We start from the raw sequence: 26,841 nt of genomic DNA, 5'->3' as shown, positions 1-26,841 counted from the left end.
TCATCCACTCATATATTTGACTGATCATTTGGTGAACTATATCTGTCTTGGTTGACTTCATGATTCCTTTACAGTTTACTTGTATATGATACGTGACCATGCCTGTTTGCTCTATGTGCTACTTGTTAGTTTCCATTTCTTCACGCGTTATCTAATCATTGTCGGCCTATGATGCTTAGCGATGTAGTGTTGTACCGATACTACTCTTCTTTTGCCGCACTTTTTGTTGAGTGTAGAGTACGATCCGACCTCCGCTCTAGCCCGTGGTTGATACGCGAGGGTGACATCTTTCAGTCATTCAGGGTGAGCTACTTGGTCATCCATGGCCCCTGAAGGACCTTCTTTATTTATTTCTGTTTTTGTATTCGACAGACAATATGTATCCTTCGGGTATTTTCAAACTTGTATTCCGGACTACGTTTAGCGTTCTTATACCCTTTGACCAGATTTTGGAGATGTCGTGACATTTCTAGTTATGATAAGTATTTAAAACTTGATAACTTCTTCTTATTCAATTTTTCGCTTATTTAACTTGTTATTGGGAATGTGGTTTGCCTACTCGGGAGGGATAGTGTAGGTGCCACCACGACTCGTGAATTGGGTCGTGACATCGCAAAGTTGAGGGGTATGCAAAATGTTTATATTCAAGGATTTCTACAAAAATAAATGTTTACCACCACTTCACCACTTTCACCGATAATCGCCTCCGTTAAGCCTACCATTATCAACTATCATCTTCCACCAATCACAATCTCTCAACCGCAATCATCATTAACCATCATTTAAAATCATCGCCACCAATCAACATTACCACAACTATCAATCACTATCATCAATCACCAACATTAGCTACCACTATATCTCGCTAACGACCATCATCATTCACCACCATCATTAGCTATCACAATATCATCCACCACAATTACCGGTCACCGCCATGAACTTCCACCATCAACCATCACTGTTAACAACTATTGTCAACCACTATTACCTCTAACTACTAGAGGTATATACATCACTGACAACATTATCAGCCTATACCATCCCCAATCAACACCTGCACCCACAACCACAACCATAACCACAATCGCTAGCCATCGATCGGCACTACCAACTGCCGTATAATTTTTAAAAAATACTTTATTGATATAATATTAGATTAATTTATTATATTATTTAAATTTTATATTTATTAACTTTCAACAAAGACGAGTTTATACATTCCGATGAAAAAAAAAAAAGAACAGTCTCAATTATTAAATATTCATATTCACATTTGAATATGCCTCATAAACTAACTTTTACTTTGGAGCTGAACTATTATATTCCAAATCCAATTTCTCAACTTTCCTTCCCCGCTCAGGAAAAAATGTTGGAACCATTAGTGCATCAAAAGGATAGGCACAAGACTACGATTAGTGCCAAGCATTAGACAAGCTACAAGCAAGAGTTTTGATAAATAAACACTTCTTTAACAATTAAGTACTTCTCATCATTTGTGAATAAAAACATGCAGATCATTATAACCTCAAACAAACATTAAATCAAGAAGCAACATCGGATCAGAATACATCAAAAGTTGGTCTTGTTGCTTCTTAGGCACGCCTAATGCCTTTCAAACAGCTTGGTAACACACTTTTATCCGTAGTTCCATCTAATGTTCTACAATGATTTAATCATGCTGATCTCTGTGTATCGACATGTATGTCTTTCTGGCCCTGATTATTTCTTTGTAAATTTTAATTCCCACCTTTTCAAGGATAATTCGTCTAGATTTATAAGCGCATTACATAGTTATACATACTGAAAATGTAAAGATTTTCTTTTTTACAATAACTAATGTAGTTTAACTTGTGATAAGAGGTTAGTTACCATTTTTGCCAAGTTACTTTTATCGTTATATTCCTTTTCAACTATCTCAATAGCGCAAAATTTCTTTCGCTTTCATTCATTTGATTAATTGTTAAGACCATCTACTTCCATTATGTTGTGGCACCATCAGTTTGGAGCCCGAGGCCAGCAGTATAGTTTGGCAAATTCTCCCCAAACTGGAAGATCATTTCAAGATCTTTGAACACATTCGAGGGTTCACTTATAATGAAGATTTACTTATAATTACCTTATGGCAATTGTAGTTCCTGCAGGCCCTTGTCATTTGTTATTTCCTTGATTATGGTTTTCAATTTTGTCTATGTAGGCTACTAATATGATGATATTGTCATAATATAAGCCTATAGGTTCATTTGAATTTTATACCTGGTGCCCTCTGTTTATCATTCTCTGAAATCCAAAGTACTCTTTACTTGACTTCTAAACTAGATTTCTCTTTTGCCCCAATTAGATTAAGAAAAGAAGATAGCAGGATTACTTTCTAGCATAAGATTCACAACTGAAAACAGTTTACTCATCAGCTAGCCTTTTATTTGCTTGCTTTTGCTTAGTTACATAAGCTTTATCACATTTAGATCTTGTTCATTAATCTTGAAAAAAACATAAATTTAAAATCAAGAAGAAGCAGCATCAGACCAGAATATATCAAGTTGTCCCCATTGCTTCTTAGGCACTCCCAATGCCTTCCAAACAGCTTTGGATGCGTCGACAATGTTGTTATCACACGGTGGTTGATAATCATGAACATCGTCGCATCCCATTGTGGAATCACACTCGTCCACTACCATAGCATTTGTTTGCCTTCCGTTCCCATAAATTGTAATATTCTTCATACACCTCTTTTCACCACTGAACCAACCTGTTGAGAGTGCAACCACCGGCTTGTTATTTGAATGGTATTTGTTGTCACACTCGGATTTTCCACCACCATCACCGCCTTTTTGGAAACTGTTTATAGTTAGAACAGCTTTCGTCTTGCCAGAAACAGGAGGGGAGCATTTGTAAGTGGTGTAAGATTTTCCAGGCTTGCAACATTCTGATTGATAACCTATTTTGCATTTCCCTGGTGGTGGTTTTATGCCTTTAATCTTCACGCTAGGGTTGCACGACGATTGTAGTGCCATGGCAGATGAAATTACTGTACTCACAAGAATTATAGTGAGAATGAGAATGGCAAATTTTGGACTAATGCCCTTCTTCATTTTCTTCTAAATTTTCTATCTTTCCTTTTGTTTTGCTTGTCTTTGAGAGGGGTATAATATAGGTAACAAGCAGAACTATTTATAGTGTGAAATTGTCCGACACAAGTATCTACCAGCTGTATATGGATTAATTATGACAGTTATTTCGTGATCTTCCAAGACAAACTAACTGTTTTATTGAAGATGCTTGGTTTTTATCTAACAAGGTTAGTCTAAGTTGAATCTGTGTTGGGGATTCTTTGTACATTTCACTGTTACCAAGTGAGCTGCCCCTCAACCCATCTTCCGTCTTATTTATTTATGTGACAGTGTTTGATTTTTGATGGGGACTTTAATATGCTATTTTGACTCGTATGATAGTAGCAGAAAAACATTAAATTGATAGTGAAAATTCATATGATTGAACACATCTTGAAAGTTGTTTATACTATAATATAACCATTAAAATGGAATTAAACATTTTGATACATCTCAATATTAAAAGTAAAACATATAAACTAGAATGGAAAGAGTACTAAAGATAGAATGTCAGAACCAGCTTAATTTAAAATTTGAAAAGAAGAAGGAAAAAGTATTAAAAGCCAAATGTAACTATGCAAGAGCTGATATAACCAAGTAAAAAAGAAGTATACGATTGAGATACGTGTGTTCAAGAGAGCATTGTTATAGAGTGGGGAGTTAATTAGTTAAGCTGATAGAGACCATCCTTGGTTCCAAATTACTCCATCAGTCTCATATTAGTTGTCCACATTACTATAAATATTCGTCCCAAAATACTTGTCCATTCACAAAGTCAAGATAGAATTAATTAAGTTTTTCCTACTTTTCCATTAACATTACTTGTTTTTTGAAGTAACTAATATTGATTAGAGTACAATTAATTGGAGAGAGACCAGGGTAATATAGTAAAATTACATTTTTATTTATGAGTTCTTAAAGGGTGCATAAAAAGAAAAGTGGACAAATAATGTGGGACGGAGGGAATATATTGTCTTTTTGTCAGGAAAAAATTCATGCCAATAGGAATTTTTGTACGGCAGAACAAGAGAAGTTATAATGTTGATGAAAATGATGGAGACATCAATTTAAGAAGGGCATGTTTTTTAACATACAACAAACCTAACTACAGGATATTGGAACTTGAAAACACCTCGCAGTTCCAGTGTCCAGTACCTGTACTATTGACGCTCGATTAAATTTGGAGGAAGTTTCACGTCTAAGGTAAAGCGTTTCATAATAAAGGCGATTCTATCTTGCAGTGTCGAACCTCGGCACTCCTTAAGAATGAATATCAGTTATCGCTGACCACAACCTTTCTTGGTGATGACATATGTAGCATCAAAGACAAAACATACACTACTTATAAATGTGATTCCGAAATCAATTAAAAGCGTGCCTTGTAAATTGTGGATTCATAATTAAACTTGGGAAAATTATTACCTCGTTCAGTTAGTGTTACTTTCAGCCATGATGTTAACGTTCAGCCAAAAAAAAAAAAACGTTTTAATTTTCTTTATGCAATTGGGTTCTTGCAGTTGTACGTGCAAAATAATCTTAACGCCTAAAATTAGTTTTATATTAATATTTTATAATTCGTGTTAGATTTGAAATAATTTGCTTTATTTTTTATATTTTTTGTTGTATAATTTTTCATAACTTGTATAATTATTCTTAACTCACTCCCAAGCTATTGCATTACATCCACGCAGCCACGCAGTGAGCACAAAGCCACCAAGACCGGGTAACAGAACAGCGGCCAGAGCAGCAGATTTCATAGCCGCCTCTCTTATTACTTTTGTACTCTTGTTCTTCGTACAATATAAAATGAATGAAAAACAAAGCCCACACATAGCATACTCTCTCAGTTCTTCTCCTTTGATGACCAGTCGAAGGGGAATGGGCCAACTCGAAATGGACCAATTCGAGAAAAGGGGAACTATTCTTTCGCTTTTTACTAAAGAATACCGTGTGCGCATTACAAATAGTGGCATACGCCTATTTTTGGAGGGGTGCTCTTTATTGAGTGCCCCCTACAATTCTAATTTTAACTTTTTATGCATGTTTTAATTAAATGTAATAAAGTGTTTAGATTTGATATTATAACACTTGAAAGTCTTTACTTGGTGATGTAGACCTTGCCCAATACCAGTTTGTAGTTTTTCTTTGTCTGCAAATGAAAATATGACTAGATTTAATGGCATATAGAGAATTATTACTATGGGTAATGACCTATTAAAATTGGCAAAACTACATTATTAACAAAGAAAAGTCTTTAGCATTGTTTGAAAAAGTAAGTTGAAAATTTCTTTACTCACTCGAAAATGTAAGGCGAAACTTCAGATATAATACCTCTGGATTCATCTAAATGAAGTGAATCCTCCATATTTTTATATTAAAATTTAAGAAACAAAAAAATAATTTATAACAAATTAAAAAACATAATTCTACTATTCTAATTTGAAAAAAAGCTTTTGTGTATCAGAAGGAAATACTGATTTGAGAAAATTTGCACAAACTTACAAAGAGTAAGGAAGAAAGAAATAACAACTACGAAGAATAATAAATTTAGTTTGTAGTTTTATCGTAAAAAATGAAACGCATATAAAGAATGGGAAGTTCCCTTGCTAAATTGATTAATTCTCAGCCGCTGCCTTACCTTTTGTAACCTTGTTTTGGTTATTGTACCATTCATCAAATAAATTTTTGTTAATGTACATGACTTCGGACAATGTATTTCACACAAGGCTACCAGAACATATTCCGCAAGAACCAAAGACAGAAATGAATGTCTCAGAATGTAAATACTAATAAGAGTTATGTATAGTTGCAACATTTCTAGCAAAATTCAAAATCAGTTCTACTTGATCATGTCTGCAACAATCTCTTAACTATTTTTTCATTTGAATCCTTAATTCCTTTTGGCTCAACTACGTTTTTATCATTCCTTCAACTGCATTCTAGTGGCCTCAGCCGTATCTTGGACATCGTGCTCTCCAGTTCTTAGCTGATTGAATAATTAGTTTCAGTGATGGTGCCATTGAAATGGAAAGTCCTTATTCCAATGCCACTGTGCTCTCCAGCTGCAACACTACTATTTCTTGGCCACAAGATTGACTCGTGCTGCAAACTCATCAATTCCAGTTTTATTTTGTTGTTTTTTACTCCTAAGCACTGAAACCTGTAGAAGATTCACAATGATAACTATAATAATGGTCGGCTAAAAATGTTGAATGTTATAAAAAGTACTAGTATTTTGAAGAACAGAATCAGTGAAAGCTGTGTGAGATCTGCAAAATTGAAAGCCCTCTCCTAACATATCAAAGCAAAGCTAGATTTGAGCAATGTCTGGTTCCTTTTAGTTAACCAATTGTAACAATTTATATTATATGATAAGTGTATGAACAGGCTCTTATCATCTTTCAACCCCATCACCAATCCAAAACTCGAACTTGAGTTCTCTAGGTTCAAAATTTATTAAGCTCGAAGATTGGCTGTTGATCATACTAGTAACAAATTTTGTCAATTGGCAAAGGTATTGTACAATTCAAAAAAGTATATAACTAATCTCTCGTGTTTTCCACCAATCAAACAGATATCTGTCTAGAGGATGGGATTCTCCTTGAAAATAAAAGTTCCAAGACGAGGATATCTATATTTTCAGTGATCAACTTTGACCATTAGCCAACCTGCTCCAAATTAATCTAATTATCATTAAAGCAACATAATGGATTGTCATGCAGATGCTCCTGCCTTTGCTCCCCTCACCCCTCGCAAACAGACACACATACACAGACACATACACATACACAGAGAGAAACGATTACTTAACTAGGACCATCAGCTTAAACACAAAAAATAGGTTTTGTGTTGCATAAAATGTGAGCTTATGCAGATTTATGATACCTTGGGCCTATCCATAGAGCTGCCAAAATAACCTATTCCAAAAGATGAGGTAGAGTAAACAGCTGCAATCTCAACAGCTTCCAACTTAGCCAAACTGCCCCCGACCTATGGACAATGGATTTGCCAGCCAATGTGTAAGTTCCTTTATTTTCTTTCCTTTAGATAAAAGCATGGGAAAAGAGAGAGATAAGGAAACACTGGCAGCCTCACCAATCTTGGAGGCTCTGCTTGAACTACAAGGAATCCAGCACTTCTTTCAGCGCCATACTGGCTGTTTTCTTGAACAGCTCGCAAAACCTTTTTACAGGCAGAAGATGGACCAGCTTGAGACCTGCAAAAAGAAACGGGTCAATATCAAATTCCAGTGTGAAATGTGAGATGGATTATGATTTATGTGCATGTTAAAGTCCACAAATTCAACAATGGTAAAATTTTCTCCATGTAAAGGAAATCAACAATCGTATTGGCCACAGCTAATAATAGGGAGAAAAAGTAATGTGGAGAAATGGGAAAAAAGTATCTTTGGTACAAGGCAAACATACAGTGATGACGAAATACAGCATTCTCGAGCAGCAAATCCTTTTATTAGGTACTCTCCAGCACCACTGACACAGCATCCCACTAAAAATGGAGCTCCAAAAGGTCCCTTTGACGATACCCAACAACCGGAACCGTACATTGCTGCGAGACCCACACGCCCACTTACCTGTTAAAAGTTCAAAGACTGAAGAAATAAGCAATCCAAAGAATGCATCAACTTATATAAAGAAAAAATGGAAAAGGACCAAAGAATGTATCAACTTATATAAAGAAAAAATGGAAAAGGACTTCTGCTGTTGCAAATACATTAAGATTTATAACCAGGGAAGTTTCACAACAATTTAGGTGGCTAAAGGAAATAATAGACATCGAAAGCAAGAAAGCTGTACACTCCGAGTAGATTGTATGAATACTGCAAGCAAAAGAGAAATTCAAAGCTCAACCAGAAGCAAACATCTTGGAGGAAACCAAAACTGTGGTACAACTTACTAATTCATTCAATTATATCATAGTTCTTCAATCTTCACTTAAATGGTACTTGTAAAGTTGAAGCATGAAATAAGCCTTTCAAGCAGTCAGTCAAGAGCAGAGAGTCCAGTGCAGGAAAAGGATATACAGAAGAACTATGAAGAAGAAATGAGAGGAGGGTAAGAGAAAACGATCTGATCATTCAAAGGGTGAACATGACAAAGCCAGCAGCTCATATCAAACTAAAAGGACAAATTCAGGCCGCAAACAATTTTGTAAAGCCTCTCACTATCCAACGAAATGACAAAGCTAATTTATACACAGTAGTAACCTTTAACCAATACTAAGAAGTTTAGTAGAAGCAGCAGAGGTATAGAAGATGGGAAAATATGTGTATATTATATTTGTTCAACAGCAATATGTGTATATCTATCTAGCTATAGAGAAGATGCAAATAAACAACTTCAAGGATCTCAGTGTTGTTAGCACTTTAGCTTGCTTGGCCCTATGCTCACTATCCACCACTATTAACTCTTATCTATTAACAAATGTGAGTCGTATTTTTGTCCCTCCCTTTTTTCTCTAGAGGGTACACCAATTAGCTTTGCATTGGGGTGTTTTAGCTCTTGCTGCTTGACCAGAAAATTGCATTGGTTCTTGATGGAAGTCCTCAGAAACTCCTTAGATAGACAAGACCATTAAAAATCGACACAGAAGGAGAAGAGACTGCCTGAAAATGTTGATCAACAGACAATTCTGTCTTGTTAGAATTACCGAGAAAACCAATATGGATAACTGGTTCTTTCCCAAAAGACATATGCATTGACAAATGCAACCCCCTTGTTCAAGAACAGCATTTGTGTTCAATTACAACCTTTCACTTATACTATGACATAATGAGAATTTTCTACTTTCCAGGTCCGAACAGCAGTGTCAGCCATATTCAGGCTCTAAGTACAACTTAAGGTAATCTTACTGATAAGAGAAAAACTGAAGGGGCAGCCCCGTGCACAAAGCATCCCGCGTTTAGCGGGGTACGGGGAAGGGTTGCACCCCAAGGGGTGTGATGTAGTCAGCCTACCCTAATACAAGCATTAATGACTGCTTCCAAGGCTCGAACCCGTGACCTATAATCTTAAATTCATAATCTTCATCATATAAATTTAAAGCCTGAATTCAAAACACCACCACCACCAACTGAAGTAACTAACACCCAGATAAAACTGCACCAGTCTCAATCCTTCTTATTTTGAAACCTTCAAGTGTATAAATTCAAAACAAGCACATATATGGGTATACCAGAAAAAAGCAGAAGTCGGGCAGAGAAACATCTGTAAAATCTTCAAGTTTATATATCATTTTTTAGATAGAAGTTTATAAATCATTTCTAGATGCATCACCTTCAGTGCTATCCCACCACTAGAGCTTCCACAAGCCATATGTCCTTCCGAATCGAGACAGATAACCCCAACAGTGTCTGAAATTAAATCCTCATCTAATGCATCTAGCAAGGAGATTTGGTCACCCACTCCATTTCCCCTCAATTGATCAGATGGTTGGCTCTCTACTTCTGAAAAAGAATGCACATGTATGAGACACGCATACACCGGGAAGAGGGAAAGAGAAACAAGCAAACTAACAATACACTAATATTTACTGAATATGAAAAATTACTGGAAAACCAAGATGGTCCAGCCAACAAGAATATGTCAACAAGAAAATACTGTTTATATGGAAGCATTTTATTTTTGGTCAAACCTTGTTGACTAAGCAAGTTTCTAGTAAAGTAAAATGCATATATATCATGCCCCTGGAGTATCTAAGTAGCTTGCAGAAGATTAGAGTCATTCCCTATGACAAAAATGCACAATCACAGGAAATCCATCTCCACTCAATTCAGACTACTTGAGATATCAATTATGTCAAAGATAGTATGGTCACTAACATAGTCAACAAGCAGCCTAAAGCACAAGAAACACTTCGAAAATTTCGTAGAGGATATCTTTTAGACTCTGCAAATTGTATATCAGGGAAATATTTCATATACTAGAAACATACAATCTTGTATATGAGCAGCAACAACTTCTAAGGATACAACTTATCAGAGGGTTTGAGATTCGCCTAATGTCCTTTTCAGAAAACAAAATAAAAAAAGATTCGCCTAATGTTAACTAAATGCAAAATTGAGACACTTGAGACCTCATATTATGTAATGCCAGTTTCATCAGAACTCAAAATGGTACCCCATCCATTTCAGTTTATGTGACACTTTCCTTTTCAGTCTGTTCCAAAGAGAATAACACTTCTAAATTTGGAGACCACTGATTTTGCACTTAATCATTTTACCTCTAATGAGAAGCTTTTATAACTACAAAAATGCTATGGCATGTTTAACAGTTTAAGGCCACAAGTTTCAAAAGTTTTCAAGCCACACAAATGCTATGGCATGTTTTAGACCACAAGTTTCAAAACTCTTCAGTTTTTTCTTAAAACTCTGTGCCATTCAAAATATGTCCCATAAATTGGAAGAGATAAGTACTTTTGTCCACTCTCTGGCTTTTCGCCGTTCTTTCCCAACTAAAAGTGAAAGGGCTGTATCATATCGAGATGTCGATTTGTTTCCCCACATCATGATAAGGAAATCCGAGAAAAATCTTAAACATAGAGAATATGTCTTACAAAGTCGAAAGACCTTGACTAACAATATGCTACAACTTACCAGATATTGCATTAGTCTCCTTAGCATGAGTCATCTTCATGTCAGAAGCATCATTAACAGCCTTGGCATCATCAAGCATTGCTTTGTATCTTTTCCATTGGGTTCTTGCCTTCTCGGTCACAAGCCACTGTCTCCGTATCAAAAATAAATAGAATACTTCAAGGCAAAAACTAAGAATACTGATTAAAGGAAAATCAAACAATTAGATAGACCACCCATCTAGTTGATTGACATTCAAGAGACCTCTCTTTTAGCTTAAAAAGTGTTAAGCGCTTCCCTTTAATTATATACATATCTTCCCACTGTTAAAGTGTCATTGACACCCTCAAACTTAGAGTATTGGCAAAAGAATGTCCATTAATAATCTTAGCCTTAAAATGCAATTAGCTGACCCGAGAAGTCGATATTTAAAGAAAAATTTCAAGCATTAATTAATAAATCATATAGTAGGAAGCTGTTGAGGATATAATTACATACATCTAACAGCTTAAGCTTTTAAATAAGATGGTCACACACTTCAACATGGCATCAGAACATGCAAAGGTCTTGGGTTCGAGTCTCAACGTCACGGCGTCACCCCTCATCAAAAAGAGTTTTCACGTACTTGGCTTATAAAATTGAATCAAGCCTGAACATGAGGGGGAGTGTTGAGAATGTAAGTAAATAAATGTGTGCTTTTAGAGGAGATGGTCACACACTTCAACAGAACCAATTAAGATAAAAAGTAGGAAAGTGGAATGTGATGGATAACCAATTTAGCTCCACAAATAGCTGAAGTGAGTAGTGAAAACTCGTGATAAAGTTGGGTTTAAACTTTTAAGAAAGACCAAAGGGAGTTAATCTAGGGTGTCGTAATTTTTAAAGTTTAGTCTTTTCAACTATATTTAGATGTCATAATGAAAGGAGGAAAAAAACTTTTATTCAATTGGTTGATAAACATATGAGAGTATATAATAATAAATAGCTGCTTGCCCTCACTAATAAAGGACAACAATCCCTCTCCTTTTGTTACCTACTTTTACTCGTTTTTGGATATACCTCAATACAAGGACAAGCACTTTACAGTTATCAAGATTTTCGATTACTAAACAATCATTAAAATATTCTATACAACTAATATAGACCTAAAAATGGATCTAGACAAATCTAGCATAAATATGTTCCTTTAGAATTTCAACATGCCTTCTTGCTCTCAAACTCAAGGAGGTGAAACAACTGGAGTTTGCAAATCAAAAACTACAAAGTTAATATGAGTAAGCCAAAAAAAAAAAAATCCAATTGAAGGAACAATTATCATAATAATATTATTATTAAGTCCCACATCGGCTCATTAGGGATGGGAATGTCTCTTTATATGAACTTGGACAATCCTCACCTCATAAACTAGCTTGTGGAGTTGAGTTAGGCTAAAGGTCATTTTTCTTTAACATGGTACCAGAGCAGACAGAGGTCCTAAGTTCGAGTCTCACTGCACCCATTATTATTAAACATAATTTTCACGTGCTTGGCTCATCATAAAGAATCAGGCTTGCACATGAGGGGGCATCTAGAGATAATTATAAGTAGATAAAAGTTTACTCTCTCTAATAGCTTAAGCTTTTAGATGAGATGGTTACACACTTCAATATATTTTACATAATCTAATTACCAGTATTTGGCATTGAAAAAAAAATCCACATTTAAGAAGAGTGTATTCTACCTCGTCAGCCTCTGTTATACTTGATGGTAAAACAACACCTTTTGACTTCGCCCATGCACGGGCACCTTCACCAACTAAAAACCTAGACCAGAAAAGTTTCATTAGCATATAATGTTGGACGAAGAAACAAGTCAAACAAACAACAACAGCAACATACCCAGTGTAATCCCACAAGTGGGGTCTGGGAGGGTAGGATGTACGCAGACCTTACCTCTACCTTTACGGGGTAGAGAGGCTGTTTTCGATAGACCCTCAGCTCAAAAGAAACAAGTCAAACAAGACACAAAGTAATGGACTTCTATCTATAAATAAACTCTGAAAAAGGAATGATGCAATGAGTGGAACAAGAGCTCTAAAAACAATTTTTTCATCATCATTAGTGTTTATGTCCCCTAAGATTTAAAAAGAAAAAAGTTCAGCCAATGGAATCAAAGTAGTCAACATTGATAAATAATGTAAAACATTAAACATCTTTTATCATATAGATGAACAATGAGAAATTTGCAATAACAAATGCATCAAAACTGACAGACACGTCTCTCAACTAATTTTTTTTTTCGGTCCACATAAGTTTATTGGACCCGCTTCCTTTTTAGCAAATTCCAATTTCTTTGATTCTTAAACAAATATAGTTGGCCAATGATGCATTCATATTGCTCATGATATTAGAAAAAGGTTGACGATTTATATATCAATACAAAAGGCAATATCTAAAGGTTTTTCAAAGAAATATAGAGTTATTTACAAGACATCTAAAGGAAAGTATACATTGGAGATATTCGTCCAAGCAGTGAAGAACCAGAGATCTGTTCCTTGGCCAACAAAGCAGCAATCTCAATGGCATTTCTGACACCTGGTAATGGTTAACTTCACAGAAGATGTAGCAAGAGTAAACAAAATGGATGCCACAAGAACTAGAGTATTAAATCTAAAGCAATAACGACAAACTTTAGAATACATCGCCAATGCATGACCTCGAAGTACATGATCATTGTCTCTGAGAATACCTGGCACTGCACCCACGGCACCAAATGCTCCAGAATCACCATCTATAATACTAGCATCACACTCCACGTGACCATCCTCTGTCAAATTTGAACCCCGTCCGGCATTTGTATATGGATCATCCTGCAAGAATATAACTTCACCTACACTCAATGCTTGAAAGGGATTTTAAGACTTCAGAAATGAGACTTTTTTGTGCAATTTTTCTTTTTTGAGAAGTTATAACAAACTTTAATACAATTTCGACATTTTACAAGCTTATAGAACAGCAGAAACAAACTTGCCCCAAGTGACTCATCAGGCATCATACACTTTTCACCCTATTACATTCTTCGGTAATTGAATACCTTCTTCAATCAACTTTGACATAGATTGCAACTAACTTATATAATAATTACATTTCAAGTAAAATTTGTTACTACCTCTGTGGCTCTGTCCCAAATATTATACCCAGCTTTGTCCAGAGCTACTCACTAATTTCATCGTTTTACCAATAAAGGTACTTTTTTTACTATGCAACAAGAAACCTGTATTAGAGTGACACTTTCTCTTCCAAAAACCAGTTCGTCCTTAATCTATTCTCTAAAGATCAAAAGTAACTAGTGCCTCCACATGCACCCCTTCTAACTAAACTCTTTGTTAACCATTTCAATAACAAAGCCACTTCAAAATAGGACATTCAATTAGAGACCAACAATTATAAATTAAAAAAGCTTATTCTCCAACTTATTGACATCTCAAGGCTAAAGCTAGTTATTAACCAGGATTTAACCACGAACATAACAATCAATGTCAAGACAATTTGAGCCTATTTTATGGAACTTTGCACTTATCTGACCATCTTTCCATCAGATTTTATTTATGCTACAAGCACCACATTTTTATCTAAATTTCTTCACCTCTTAAGAAATTGACTAACAGAAAACATCCTTGCATTATAATGCGTCACAAATTTGATAAATGTGCGTAATTCTCAACAAGATTCTATAACACATTCATGTAGTCTTCAGATGTTGAAAAGTACATGACCGAAAACAGATTCCACTATAAGGTTATCAGAAAGAGAAGTATGAAGTTACTGAAGTACCTCCAATACTTGAATTGCGGCGGTAACAGCATCTATGCATCCACCAGCACCCTGAAAGTAAACCAACACAAAGAGGGCGGATCCAAAATATTAAGTTAGTTGCTTTTTTGGCAAAATTTACGATTCAAAATAGATAAAAGACTAAAAATCAACTACATACTCCCTCTGTCCCAATTTATGTGGCACACTTTGGATTTCGTGTATTCAAACATAGAATTTGTAAGTTTTTTGACATAATATTTACATATTTGGAAACTAGGCAAAAAGTACTATAGTAATTTACAATTCAAAATATTTAAAGAAATTTGAAAAAATCGTGGTCAAAGAAAAACTCGTTTGAATCTTGAAATGTGTCACATAAATTGGGAAGAAAGGAGTATATAATTGGAGTTGAATGCACGGATCAATATGCATATGTAATTAACTATAAAAGCATACAATAATATTATTGTACAATCAGTGGCGGATCCAGGATTTTCACTCAGGGGGTTCGGAAAAACAACAAAAGCTAAATATAAAAAAAAATGTTGACCCTAGGAATCGAACCAAGGACACTAGAGACAATTTTGAACACCCTGAACCGCTTGAACTAATCTTTTACATTTGTTCAGGATATTCAAAAGTTAATATATATACATAAACACGGACAATCTACCCTATACATACAATGTAATTTTTTGCCGGGTGAACACCCTCACCACCCTCTAAATCCACCCCTGTGTACAATACAATACAATAATATACTATACCATACCTACATTATGAAACCATGTGTAACGACCATCCAAAAAAAATTGAAATTTTGCACGCTTTTATAGTTAAATACTCCCTCCGGCTCAAAATAATTAAGGTTTTAAGCTTGAGCACATGAATTAAAAAATTCACTAATGCCTAAAAGTTAAGAGGGCTTTTGACTAATATACTCTTAATTATCATTTTCTTTTCTTTTTAGGTTGACATAATTATATGGGGATATGGCAAGGGCAAATTGGGAAAAGATAACTAAATACTTTCTTCATTTTGTGACACATCAATTACTCCAACTAAATACTTTCTTCATTTTGTGACACATCAATTACTCCCTCTGTCCCAATTTACGCGACACTTTTCATAGATTCAAGCTGTTAACTTTGACCAATATTTTAAGATGTACTTTTTCATCAAATTGATATGAGAAAAGTTGCAAATATAGTACTTTTCATGTATTTTTTAAATATATAAATTTTAATCTTAAAATATTAAGTTAATCTAATCCAATTTAACTTCAAAATTTAATGAAATTGACTCTCAAAAAGCAAAAAGTGCCACATAAATTAGATCAACTTTTAGAAGTTAAAACTTCAATTATTCCATTTTAATTTTTTTATCCGGTTTTGACTTGACACGGACTTTTAAGAAAGTAGATAAACTTTTGAATCTTCATGGAATATACCAAAATGCCCTTTCTTTTTGTGGTCTTAGCATGTCACGTGTAAAATTGAGATTAAAGAGTTGTACATTTTTTTTTTTTTAATCAGAACTAAAAAGAAAAGTATAGAGAGAGACCTTTTGGAGAACAGAAGTGGCGGCGAGACACGCGCTTTTCATGGCGGAACGGAGAGATTTCTCATTCGACGGCGCGTGATATCCCGCGCCGACGTGTACCGCCACGAAGTATGTCGGAGTTGAGAGAGTCTCATCAGTTGCCATAACTCTTTTTTTTATTTTATTTTTTCGATCGCCGGTATAGACTATATAGTTGGTTAATAAATGGAAAATATCCAGGAAAGTTAGTCTCTGTTCGGATGGTCTACCCATGGTTTTGGGTATTGTATTGTACTGTATTAATAAATCAGTATCGTATAATAACATGTAAATTTATTAAAATACTCTTTAACCCTTAATTACAAACTAGTTTATATATATTTATTAATAATAAAAGGCTTAATGCATATGCGGTCTCTTAAACTTGTTCCTTTTTTTCATTTACGCAAGATTTCACTAAGTCATTGTCTATCAACCCCCGAACTTGATCTCTACAGGTAGTTATCAAAAGCATAATCCGACTTACATAACATTTCACATGATGCATCCTTGGAAGTTAAGCTAATATATGTATGGAATTTGACTATGTTGATAAAGATAATGCTATGCTAATGATGTATTCATATGTGAATTCTTGATTCACTTTGTAAAATAAGTTTTAATTTTCAGTTATTTTAAGTTTTAATTTTGTAATTTGTAGGGTCTTGTGCCAACCGTACTTGAGTTAAAAAAAAAATGAAACTCACCATATATGTTGTGTAAGTCGGATTGTGTTTGATACACACTTTGAAGTCAAGTTCAGTGGGTTCAATAGGAAAAATATTTAGTTGGGGTGCCAAAATAGATAAAAGAGGAAAGTTTAGGGGTGCGCATGTGCATTAAGTCTTAATAAAACTAAGATAAAAGAATAAAATAGAAACTTTTAAAAAAAAAGTAGGTGATGGGTGAGGGTGTTTAATAGGTGGGTTGGTGGTTTTGGGTTGGGGAGGGGGCTAGTGGGTGGTAGGGTGGGGGTGAGTGGTTGTGGGGTGGGATAGTGGGGTTGGTGGGTGGCAGAGGGCGGGAGTTGTTGGGGTGGTTGGGGTGGTGATGGAGGGGTTAGGGTGGAGCGGGGTGGTTTTTGGTGCGATGGAGATGAGTGGGTAGGGTGGGGGTATAATGAAAAAATAAAATACGTAACCATACAAAAACTATAAAATTCATGGTTAAAAAAACGGAAAAGGGTCAAATATACCCCTGAACTATTGAAAAAGGGTTAAATATCAGGCTTATATCTTTAAGTCAAATATATCCTTACCATTTTATCTTTTGTGGTAAATATCACCTCATTTTAACGAAGACGTGTGTCATCTTTATTGGCCTATTTTAACTATTTTAAATTAATTAAAAAATGCAAGCTGGGTTTAAAGTCACATTTTCCTTTAATTATTTTTCTTAGCTAGCGGGCAAAAGTCAAAAAATTCACCACCACTTTAAAACCACCCCAAAAGAACAAGAAATGGCTATTTCCTTTTTAGCAAATAGCCATTACCCATTACCACACCCATGCCCACCCCATCGAAAAGATATAATGGTGAAAAAAAAAAAAAATGCAAAATTTTTCTCGAAATTTGGTTTAATTTCCATTTTATAGTTTTGGGATATTTGGATTTTTTGAGTTTAGAGAACCATGTGGGATCTAAATGATTTTCCTTATCAAAAGAGATATTGATGAATCGGAGTTGTTCTTCTCTTTTTTAAGGTGATAATGAAAAGGTAAACGGTTGATCCGTTTAATTCAAGTTCATCAGCGGAGTTATTGATGATAACATTTACGAACAGGAAGATGGAGAAAAAGGAAGCACTCCTAGCAAAATTTGTCGGTTTTCAATGGGCGGTTGGTAACGGCCGATGAAATAATTAATGAATTTTAGCGGTGAGGGGTGGTAATCTATGGTGATTAAAAGGTGGCGGCGGAAAATAGTGGTGGCGGGGTGGTGGTGAATATGTTTTTGATTATGGCAATGCGTGGCGGCGAAGGTAACATGAGTTTGCTTGAATTTTTAATTAATTTGAAAATTGTTAATATAGGTAATAATATGATGACACGTGTCATCCGTTAAAAACGGAAGGGTATATTTGTAATTAGATAAACGATAGATATTTGGCCCCAAAATATAACGAGCGATATATTTGTTTTTTTCCATAGTTCAAAACAGATGGCCCTTTTTCCGTTAAAAAAATTATGATTGTATAACCACGGGATTACAACAGATTTACAACACCATACAACATAATTTTAAAAATAATGAAAAACAAACATGATTTTACAGAAAACAATACAATAATGAAGCACGGGAAACGAGAAATTTTATTTTGTGAGTCACATAATCAACACTACGCATGTGAGGCTATCTCTTTAATTGACAAGTAGACATTTACTTGTTTTAAAGCATAAAACCAAAAAATGCAATGGGTTTAAAGTCCACATTTTCCTTTAATTATTTTTCTTAGCTAGAAGCAAAAGGAAAAAAATAAAAAATTTAAAATATCGGCTGTTAGAGAGTGGTTTCTATGATATTGATCTTTCTATATTATTTTCTTACTTTATAATATGTAATCATCAATATCTATTATATAATGGTGAAAAAACTTTTCAAAATAATCATCGTTAATTTCTCAAAATTTGGTTTTAGATATTATTGATATCCTATCTTTCTTTTTTTATTTAATAACCACCCAGGTAGTATTGCATGTGTGAATTTCTATTGTTAAATTAAATTCTAGTTGCTTTTTCCATCTATTTTAGAAATGTTAAATGTACATATGATTTTTAATTAAATATAGTTATAGATAAGGACGTTTGCATGATACGAACCAACACTAGTTTATAAACATATAAATAGATTTTACTGTCTATGATTGTTAATATTTGGCAATTGAATACTCGATCAAATAATTAAAATTTTAGAGAAATAATCTATTTTAAAATTTCAATAAAAAAATAGTGAAAGCAAAGGTTCTAAAACATTGCAATTAAAATTCTACCTAATGAAAAGTTTTTTTACCATTATTGAATTTTCAAATTTTTTACAACATTTTAAGTTTTTTTATTTCTTTTTATGTTTCTACCGAAACATTTTAATTAGGGAAGGAAAAATATTAAATTTAACATTGCCTTTTTTGTTTTATGTTTAAAACAAGCAAGTGTCCACTTGTCAACTAAAGAAATGACCTCACATAAGTAGTTTGATTATGTGACTCACAAAATAAAATTACAACCATCCAAACGGGGGTTAAACAAATGAAAGGAATGAATAAGAAATCGGACCACTTCCTTGTAAGGGGTCGCTGGGAGGGGCATAAATCTTCGATATCATAGATTAATTTTGTCCACGTTTGGTAGGGTATAAATTTATTCTGATAAATTTATACCTTGTATCAAACAAGGTATAAAATGCATCCCAACTTAAAAAGTGGATATCCCTTATCCCACTTATCCTGTTATTTTATACCATCTTTTAGATGGTATAAAATAATCCCAAGAAGTGGAATAAATTAGTTAGGAAATATAATCCGCGGAGGGCAATTTTTAGCTACCTACCAAACGACACCTAAAAGTTCTGGGAAAGTTATCTAAATAGTCCTTAATGTATAGGGTTGATTTGTTTTTTTACCCCAATATACTTGCTTAGCAAGAATTATCCTTAATGTATAAAAACAATCTATAACTTTGATCCTAAACCTTAAAACTTAATGGTACAAGTTAAAAATGTCAAATTTAATGGAAGGTGTTACTAAGGCTCCGTTCGCGACAAGATTTGAAATCATCCTATAAAATCAGGTTGATTTGAAGATGAAATTTTATTTGGATATGTAATTTGAATTTCTTAAGTTGTATTTTTTTTCGTAAATCTGGAAAACTCATAAGTTGTGAAAACTATCAAAACTCTCCAGTTATTATACAATCTTACCAAATAAAAAGCAATAAGGTATAAATAGCGCCGTTTACCAAAAAGCCTTTCTAAAAAATACGACATCTACTAATCGAACTTTATTTCAATAAAAAGAAAAATTGAACATGAGTTGTAGTATAAATACTCTTTAATATAATCCTCCTGCATGATGCGGACAATCTCTTCAAGTCGAACATGTGTTTCCCGATCATGTAAGAGTAAATTTGTTATAAGTTTGCTACCACGTCAAGCATGTAACAGTAAATTTGTTATAAATATACTATCAACTGACAAATTCTTTTTTAATATTTGATATAAATGGTTGGTAGATATAAATATATCTACCAACTTATGATTTTTTTTTTTTTTTACAAAATATAAATTATGGGTCAAGTTTTACATTTTGAAAAATTTGAAGTCATGATTTGGAATCTCAAATCCTACTATTTGGAGAATTTGAATTTGAAATAATAATATGAAGTTGAAGTTTATATTTTGTGCAAATTTCATAAACAAACGCTGATTTGAAGTCAAAATATGAAATAATGATTCTAAATTGCATGGCCAAACGCCTACTAAGTAGGGCTAGGGTTTCACAGAGTGAGTTAAAAAAATGGCCAAAAACTATCTCAAAAGATCCACAATTCTTTGTTCATCTATTTTGCTAAAAATACTTGTTCAGTTACCTTTTTGATTCATTTTTGTCCTTAAAACTAGCAAACTCGTTTTATTACTTTTAAATTATTTTTTAAATTTTGTCTTTAACCTGGTTTTGAAGAAGTGAGAGAGGGAAACTGAAGCCATGAAATTCAGAAATAGTAAATATTTTTCTCTTGACCAAAATCCAACTCCAAGTCTCCAACTAGGATTCAAAAACCAAGAATTAACTTTTTGTGGGATAAAAAAAACAAATCCAACTCCTTTTGGAACTCAAAACCAAATTTCATCCCCCCCCCCCCAAACAACACACACACACACACACTATATATACCTCTTAGCCGGCCAATTTGAAAATATCAAATCAACACTTGTACTGCTCGATTACAATGGTGAAAAAACAGAAGGCCGAAAACGTTCAGGTATAATGACTTTCAGTCGACCTCTATTAAAATTAAGATAATAGTAAAAAACACAACTGAATTATCACTTTTTCGCGAGTTTCATGAACTATCACGTGTTTGTCTATCACCGCCTATTTATCAAAACATAACCTAACCTAACCTCTCTTTTTTCCCACTGGTTTAATTAATTCGGATCATATTTTTGTGACTAAAACATAACTTAATAAATACAAATATGTGCCGCTTTCTTCCCCAAATTCATTCTTCGATTATTATACATAACTCTAAATTAAAAAACCCCAAGTCTTCTTATTCTTCCCCTAAACCCTTGTTTTTTTAGCAAGCATTATATATACTGTAGTACTTTTAACAACATTGTTTATTTCTAGCAAGCTAAGCATTATAGAGTTAGTGGTAAAACACAAAAATTTATATGTGAAACTGGTGGGGAAAGGATAGTTCAGGTGTATTTTTTACCATTAACTCAACATTAATTATATATAGTCATGCGCAGAGGCGTATCTAGCATGTTAGATGGGGTTCAACCCCTAACTTTCAATGCGTAGCATAAATTTATGTGGAAAAAATTACTAAAATTGTAATAAATAATAGATATGAACCCATAACTTTAAAAATATAATGGGTTTAATGCCAAGAATATCGGGATTGAACCCATAGAGTGTAGATCTTGGATCCGCCTTTGGTCATGCATGTTAACAAATTTGTTTATGTTACAATTGTATTGAAGAAAAAGGTGGTAGGTACGTGCAGCTCATGCAACAGCAAAGAGGAGAAGATGAAGAAAATCTTCGACAAGTTTGACATTAACAAAGATAAACATCTAAGCATGACGGAAGTGTTAGCATGGATCATGGCTGTTCCACCATCATTAAATAAAGAATGGCAATTAGTTCCACCTTCCCTCTCACTATACTTTGCTACTTGCAGCTCTTTCTTAGTTGGTTCTAAAGGCGTAAGCTATACTGGCTTTACTCGCATTTACATGGACGGTCTTCGTAACGTTGATCATGACTTCAATACTCTTGGCTTAGATAAAACTAATATTGGATCAGTGGAAAGCCGGCTATTAATGCTCCAATTCAGCAACATGCATATATATATATATATATACACACACTACTCCCTCTATCGCTTTTCAAGATTCAAACTGCATAAACTTTGACCAACATTTTAACATGTATTTTTTCACCAAATTGATATGAGAAAAGTTGCAAGTATGCCCTCCAAATTTGGCCGTGCACAAGTAGGAACCTCCACTTGTATAAAGTTGAACACGTAAACACAAATGCTAGCGTGACACATAATTTTGGAGGTGTCTAGATGACCATTTTTTAAGTTTGAGTGTTTGTGGAAATAAGTTGAGGTGTCTAATTGTGCAGACCCAAAGTTGGAGGGCATACTTGCCAGCTGAGGCCAAGTTTAAGGGCTTATTTATGTATTATGCGTAGTTTTCAAATATATAAATTTTAATTTTAATATATTGAGTTAATCTAATCTAATTTAGCTTCAAAGTTTAGTCAAATTGACTATTAAAAAAGCGAAAAATATCACATAAATTGGAACAGAGGGAGTATTTTTTTTTTTTTAAGCCTTTCATGTCACATGATTTTAAGGCAAAGTTACTCAATTAGTATGTAGATCAGTTTAATTTGGATTTGAGGCTCTAGCCTAGGGTTTTAATAAGAGTTAGTGATCAAAAACACACCTAAACTATCACTTTTTCGCGATTTCACATCCAACTATCAGTTGTTCCCTTTTCTTCCCTGAACTATCACCATCTATGTATTAAAAAACACCTATTTGATGAAAAGAGAACAACTGATAGTTGGTCTAGTCAACTTCGAGTTGTGTTTTAATACATAAATGGTGATAGTTCAGGCAGGAAAAGTGAACAACGCATAGCTGGCCTAGTTAGCTTTGAGGTGTATATTTAGGTGGTGATAGTGCAGGTAAGAAAAGGGAACAGATGATAATTGGGGTGTGAAACTCGCGAAAAAGTGATAGTTCAGGTGTGTTTTTGACCATTAACTCTCGAAGTTTGGGCAAGTAATTTACAGAGCTCCAATTTTAAATAATCTTTACAGTCTGTTTGGATGGTTGTTACACATAATGTGTCGTTTTGTACTGTATTATATTGCACTTTATTAATGGATATGACATTCGGATAGACTGAATTGTTTGCTGTTAAAAATAAGACTTTTTCATTGTTTCATACAATGACAGTGTAAATTTCTGTAAACTATCAGTGTATTATAACCTATTGTAGGATGTAATTAAACTATCAAATTTTCTATGTATTGTTACAGTTGTTCTAAGCTGAGACCTTAAGTTGTTTATAATATTCTTACTGCCCTTCCTTACAACTATCAGAATGCTGTAGAAGTCGCTAAGTCAAAAGGAAAGTACAATGGACCTCATCCTGAATTGGCTGCTAAGCTTGAAAAGGAAATATTGGATACAAATCCAGAGGTGAAATGGAATGATGTTGCTGGACTAAGTGAAGCAAAGAGGATTTTACAGGAAGCAGTGGTACTCCCACTGTTGATGCCTGAGTATTTCAAGGTACTGTGAGATAGTTGATTCTGAATATTAGCATACTAATAAACGATGGGTGTATGTTTGGTACAACGGAAGTAATATTTCAGGAAAATATTTTTCATCATTTTCTTTAATTTATGACTATCTTAACTTTCAACTTCATATCAATCGCTCCAGCTAACACATTTAGACATTATTATTTAATCTTACTTCTAAAAATATTCGTCAAAATATTTCCGAATTTGCTAGTTTTATTATTATTAATCTTTAATATTGACCAACCAAAAACCGAAAGAAGTTGAAACATTTCATCTGATTTCCTGAAAAAATGTTTTCCTTGGAGGGAAATGACTTCCGGCAATGCCAAACACACTTCATATTTCCTTTTATTTTGCCTTGTTAACAAACAGTTCATCAGAGGTAGGAGGATATGGTCCTCGCAGATAATTAAGAAAAGAAACTGGTAATAGTTTTTGCTGTTGAAACTGAATTATCTCAGATATTTGTCAGTCACGTAACGAGGATAGAATCTGAACCAATGGAAGTTGCAATTTCTTGCTAATATACAAGTTCTGACTTGCAGCTATGAGCATGTTGTAACTACATGGCACAATAACAAATAGACTTAATATGAAACTTGTATATGAATGTTACTTGCAGGGAATCAGGAGACCTTGGAGAGGAATTCTTATGTTTGGTCCTCCTGGCACAGGGAAAACACTCTTGGCCAAAGCTGTTGCTACAGAGTGTGGGACAACATTTAAGAGTGTTTCTTGTAGTTCCTTGTGTGGAAAATGGTACGGGGAGAGTGAACGATTGACACACTGCTTATTTGACCTTGCCCGTGCTCATGCTCCAACTACAATTTTCATTGATGAGATTGATTCTCTTTGCAGTGCCAGAGGGTAATTATATAGTGTCTTCTTTCTAAATATACATGTGACAGCTGAGTATTTTTCTCATTAATTGTCTTGTAAGGTTTATTTTCCTAGCATGTTCGATATATTAGACTTCTAGGTGTATGTAGATATATGTTACGGGTTTACAAATCCTAGTAACTAGAGAGATGACCAGCTTGTTCTTGCTTTTTCCCAAATAAATAAGTGAAGTGCCTCTACTAATTATCCAAGCCTTGCAAAGGAGCTGCAGAGAGCAGAGAAGTTTAAAACTTAAAAGAATACCCAGTAGGAAGGAAAATAATGGTGTATGTTTTATCAAAACTGAATCATACTGCAGTTTCACTTGAGCAGCTAAGTCTGCTCTGAATTGATACATACTGGCATGTATGCGTTTTCCGACCATAGAGATTTTTATCAAGCTACCAATTAATGCATCTGAGCAATGCAATTACTATTTTGCAGTGAGTTTAAATTGTTATTTGCTAGATCATATCTATAGCATATAGTAGTTATTATCTTATCAGGTCACCAATTGATGTTTTATCATTAAGATGTTGTAATTTATATTATAAGTAGTATGATTCTTGTATAACGTCACTGCATAAACCTCTAAATATTTTGTCCTGCTCCTCTTTCCTTGTTTGCATACATCCCCCAATAACATTTATGTATGTGCTCAACAATCAACATTAATTTGTGCATAAAAGGTTCTTTGGTGTGTTAAGCTTATAATTCTTTAGTTTTAATTATAATACATTGAAGCTGTTTCTCAGGTCTGCTAATAAGCATGAAACATCCTGAAGGGTGAAGTCTGAACTTCTAGTTTAGATCGATGGATTAAACAACTCTAATAGTACATCAGGTAAACTGGTGATAGTTTTGGCAGCAACAAATTTCCCCGGGAATCTTGACGAGGCACTAAGGTTAACTTTACTCCTTATGTTCCTAGTCAATATGTTATTCTGGTTTGTGTTTGGTTTGATCATCTCTTGATCTTGTTTAATTGGTGATTCACTCATGTGCTACTGTAGGAGGTGGCTAGAAATGCGGATTTACATCCCACTTCCTGATTTTAAGAGCCGCAAGGAGCTTATAAATATAAACTTAAGATCAATCGCTGTAAGCTATCATTGTTTCGGCTGGTTTTGTCTTGTTATAAGTTGTTCTTCTGCTATATTATCATCATATATCTCTACTCAAAAGAATAAGACTGAAAATTTGCTGACTTTCAAAGAAAATTTTCATATATATAACTGAACTAGCTAGTTAAGTAAGCTATACTATGGTATTGCTTCCGTTGATTATTAATATAACAGTATTAGGATATAAAAAATAAAAAAATAAAAGACCTTCTATTGTTAGTTGTTACCTTTCTCAAAACCCAAAAAAAAAAAAAAAGAGAATAAACAGACCTTTTGGTTACATCTCAATAGAGCTTTTAAGTTACTAAAATTACAAGGAAGGGTGATGTCTGAATTTTATACATAAGCTTTTGTTACATTGCGGTTTGAAAGCAAACTCAATTATGTTCTCTGCTTTTGAGATGTGATGGAGAACTGCTACTCATTTGTTTAAGGGAAATCCAGTTAGTGGATTCAAAATGAGTGTGATCTGATTATATTGTATAAATTTTGCTATTTTCCGCAAAAGAAATGTGTTCGATTGAACTGCCCTAGATTCGTGTCCGGTTATAATTATTGCTCCTCGAAAATTTTGTTGATTCTAAAATTGAATGCCAGTTAGCTCCTGGGCTGGATATTGATCAAGTGGCACGAAAAACAGAAGGTTACAGTGGAGACGATCTAACAAACATCTGCAGAGATGCTTCTTTAAATGGGATGAGACGAAAGATAGCAGGGAAAACCGCAGATGAGATTAAGAAAATATCCAAGGAAGAGATTCTGAAAATTCCAGTTACGATGGATGACTTCCTAGAAGCTTTAGATAAAATACAGCCCACAGTTTCTGCAGGGGACACTGAACGACTTGAGAAATGGTATTCAGAATTTGGATCAACATAGAAGATCAAGTTTAGAAGTGCTTCTTTTTTTGTTCTTTCTAATTGACCTTTGTGGACAAACTATGATATAGAGTCCTCCAATTTTCGTGCTGTGGGCAGATATTTTAGGAACTATTTTTGTTAGATGATTTTCAGCTTGTAATATCAATGACACTGCTACTGTTATATGGGGTATCAAAGAAAATCTTGGGAACGATGTGAAAGATCGAGCACCATCTTTTATTTAGTACTCCCTCTGTCTCAAATTATGTGATACACTTTTTTTTAGTATGTCCCAAAAAGAATGATACATTTCTATATCTAGAAATAATATAACTTAAAACTTCCCCT

The 26,841-nt window shown here is 34.1% G+C and overlaps 3 protein-coding genes and 1 pseudogene across 5 annotated transcripts; 2 read left to right on the top strand and 2 right to left on the bottom strand.

Moving 5' to 3' along the window:
* Positions 1 to 2,351: 2,351 nt before the first annotated feature.
* On the bottom strand, positions 2,352 to 3,119 carry LOC132068556 (putative ripening-related protein 1). The gene has a single exon (XM_059462182.1). It carries the CDS (start codon positions 3,090 to 3,092, stop codon positions 2,505 to 2,507), a length of 588 nt encoding a protein of 195 aa, XP_059318165.1. The 5' UTR covers positions 3,093 to 3,119; the 3' UTR covers positions 2,352 to 2,504.
* Positions 3,120 to 4,994: 1,875 nt separating this feature from the next.
* LOC132069029 (U5 spliceosomal RNA) lies at positions 4,995 to 5,120 on the top strand (annotated as a pseudogene).
* A 624-nt stretch (positions 5,121 to 5,744) lies between these two features.
* Positions 5,745 to 16,292, bottom strand: LOC132068555 (putative threonine aspartase). Of its 3 annotated transcripts, none has more exons than XM_059462181.1 (11): positions 16,059 to 16,292; positions 14,514 to 14,564; positions 13,396 to 13,563; positions 13,190 to 13,274; positions 12,422 to 12,503; positions 10,723 to 10,849; positions 9,404 to 9,573; positions 7,538 to 7,701; positions 7,206 to 7,326; positions 6,996 to 7,100; positions 5,745 to 6,270 (listed from the first exon to the last, which is right to left on the bottom strand). In XM_059462181.1, the coding sequence occupies exons 2-11, from the start codon at positions 14,551 to 14,553 to the stop codon at positions 6,184 to 6,186; spliced, it is 1,149 nt and encodes a 382-aa protein (XP_059318164.1). In that variant the 5' UTR covers positions 14,554 to 14,564; positions 16,059 to 16,292; the 3' UTR covers positions 5,745 to 6,183. The 3 variants fall into 3 exon arrangements, with proteins under 3 accessions (XP_059318164.1, XP_059318162.1, XP_059318163.1); XM_059462179.1 differs by having other exon boundaries at positions 13,396 to 13,549; XM_059462180.1 differs by having other exon boundaries at positions 13,429 to 13,549; positions 16,059 to 16,291.
* Positions 16,293 to 21,018: 4,726 nt separating this feature from the next.
* LOC132066395 (katanin p60 ATPase-containing subunit A1-like) lies at positions 21,019 to 26,685 on the top strand. Its single transcript, XM_059459716.1, is given in 8 exon segments — positions 21,019 to 21,051; positions 21,788 to 22,105; positions 23,321 to 23,323; positions 23,425 to 23,616; positions 24,253 to 24,497; positions 25,265 to 25,414; positions 25,523 to 25,610; positions 26,231 to 26,685. Coding segments are annotated over 8 exon segments (1,311 nt in total). The 3' UTR covers positions 26,513 to 26,685.
* The last annotated feature ends 156 nt before the right edge of the window (positions 26,686 to 26,841 follow it).

This window comes from Lycium ferocissimum, chromosome 8, assembly GCF_029784015.1.
Source record: "Lycium ferocissimum isolate CSIRO_LF1 chromosome 8, AGI_CSIRO_Lferr_CH_V1, whole genome shotgun sequence".
NCBI lineage: Eukaryota > Viridiplantae > Streptophyta > Magnoliopsida > Solanales > Solanaceae > Lycium > Lycium ferocissimum.
The sequence above is the reverse complement of the archived record's forward strand: the minus strand, read 5'-3'. Positions and strand labels throughout refer to the sequence as shown.

Excerpts from the sequence above, each read along its gene's own strand:
- LOC132068555 (XM_059462179.1), bottom strand. The coding sequence starts at position 16,202 with ATGGCAACTGATGAGACTCTCTCAACTCCGACATACTTCGTGGCGGTA. Across the intron at positions 7,702-9,403 it reads GTGGTGGGATAGCACTGAAG|GTAAGTGGGCGTGTGGGTCT; the intron begins GTGATGCATCTA and ends AACTTTTAACAG. Across the intron at positions 7,101-7,205 it reads AAGCAGAGCCTCCAAGATTG|GTCGGGGGCAGTTTGGCTAA; the intron begins GTGAGGCTGCCA and ends CATTGTCCATAG.
- LOC132068556 (XM_059462182.1), bottom strand. The coding sequence starts at position 3,092 with ATGAAGAAGGGCATTAGTCCAAAATTTGCCATTCTCATTCTCACTATA.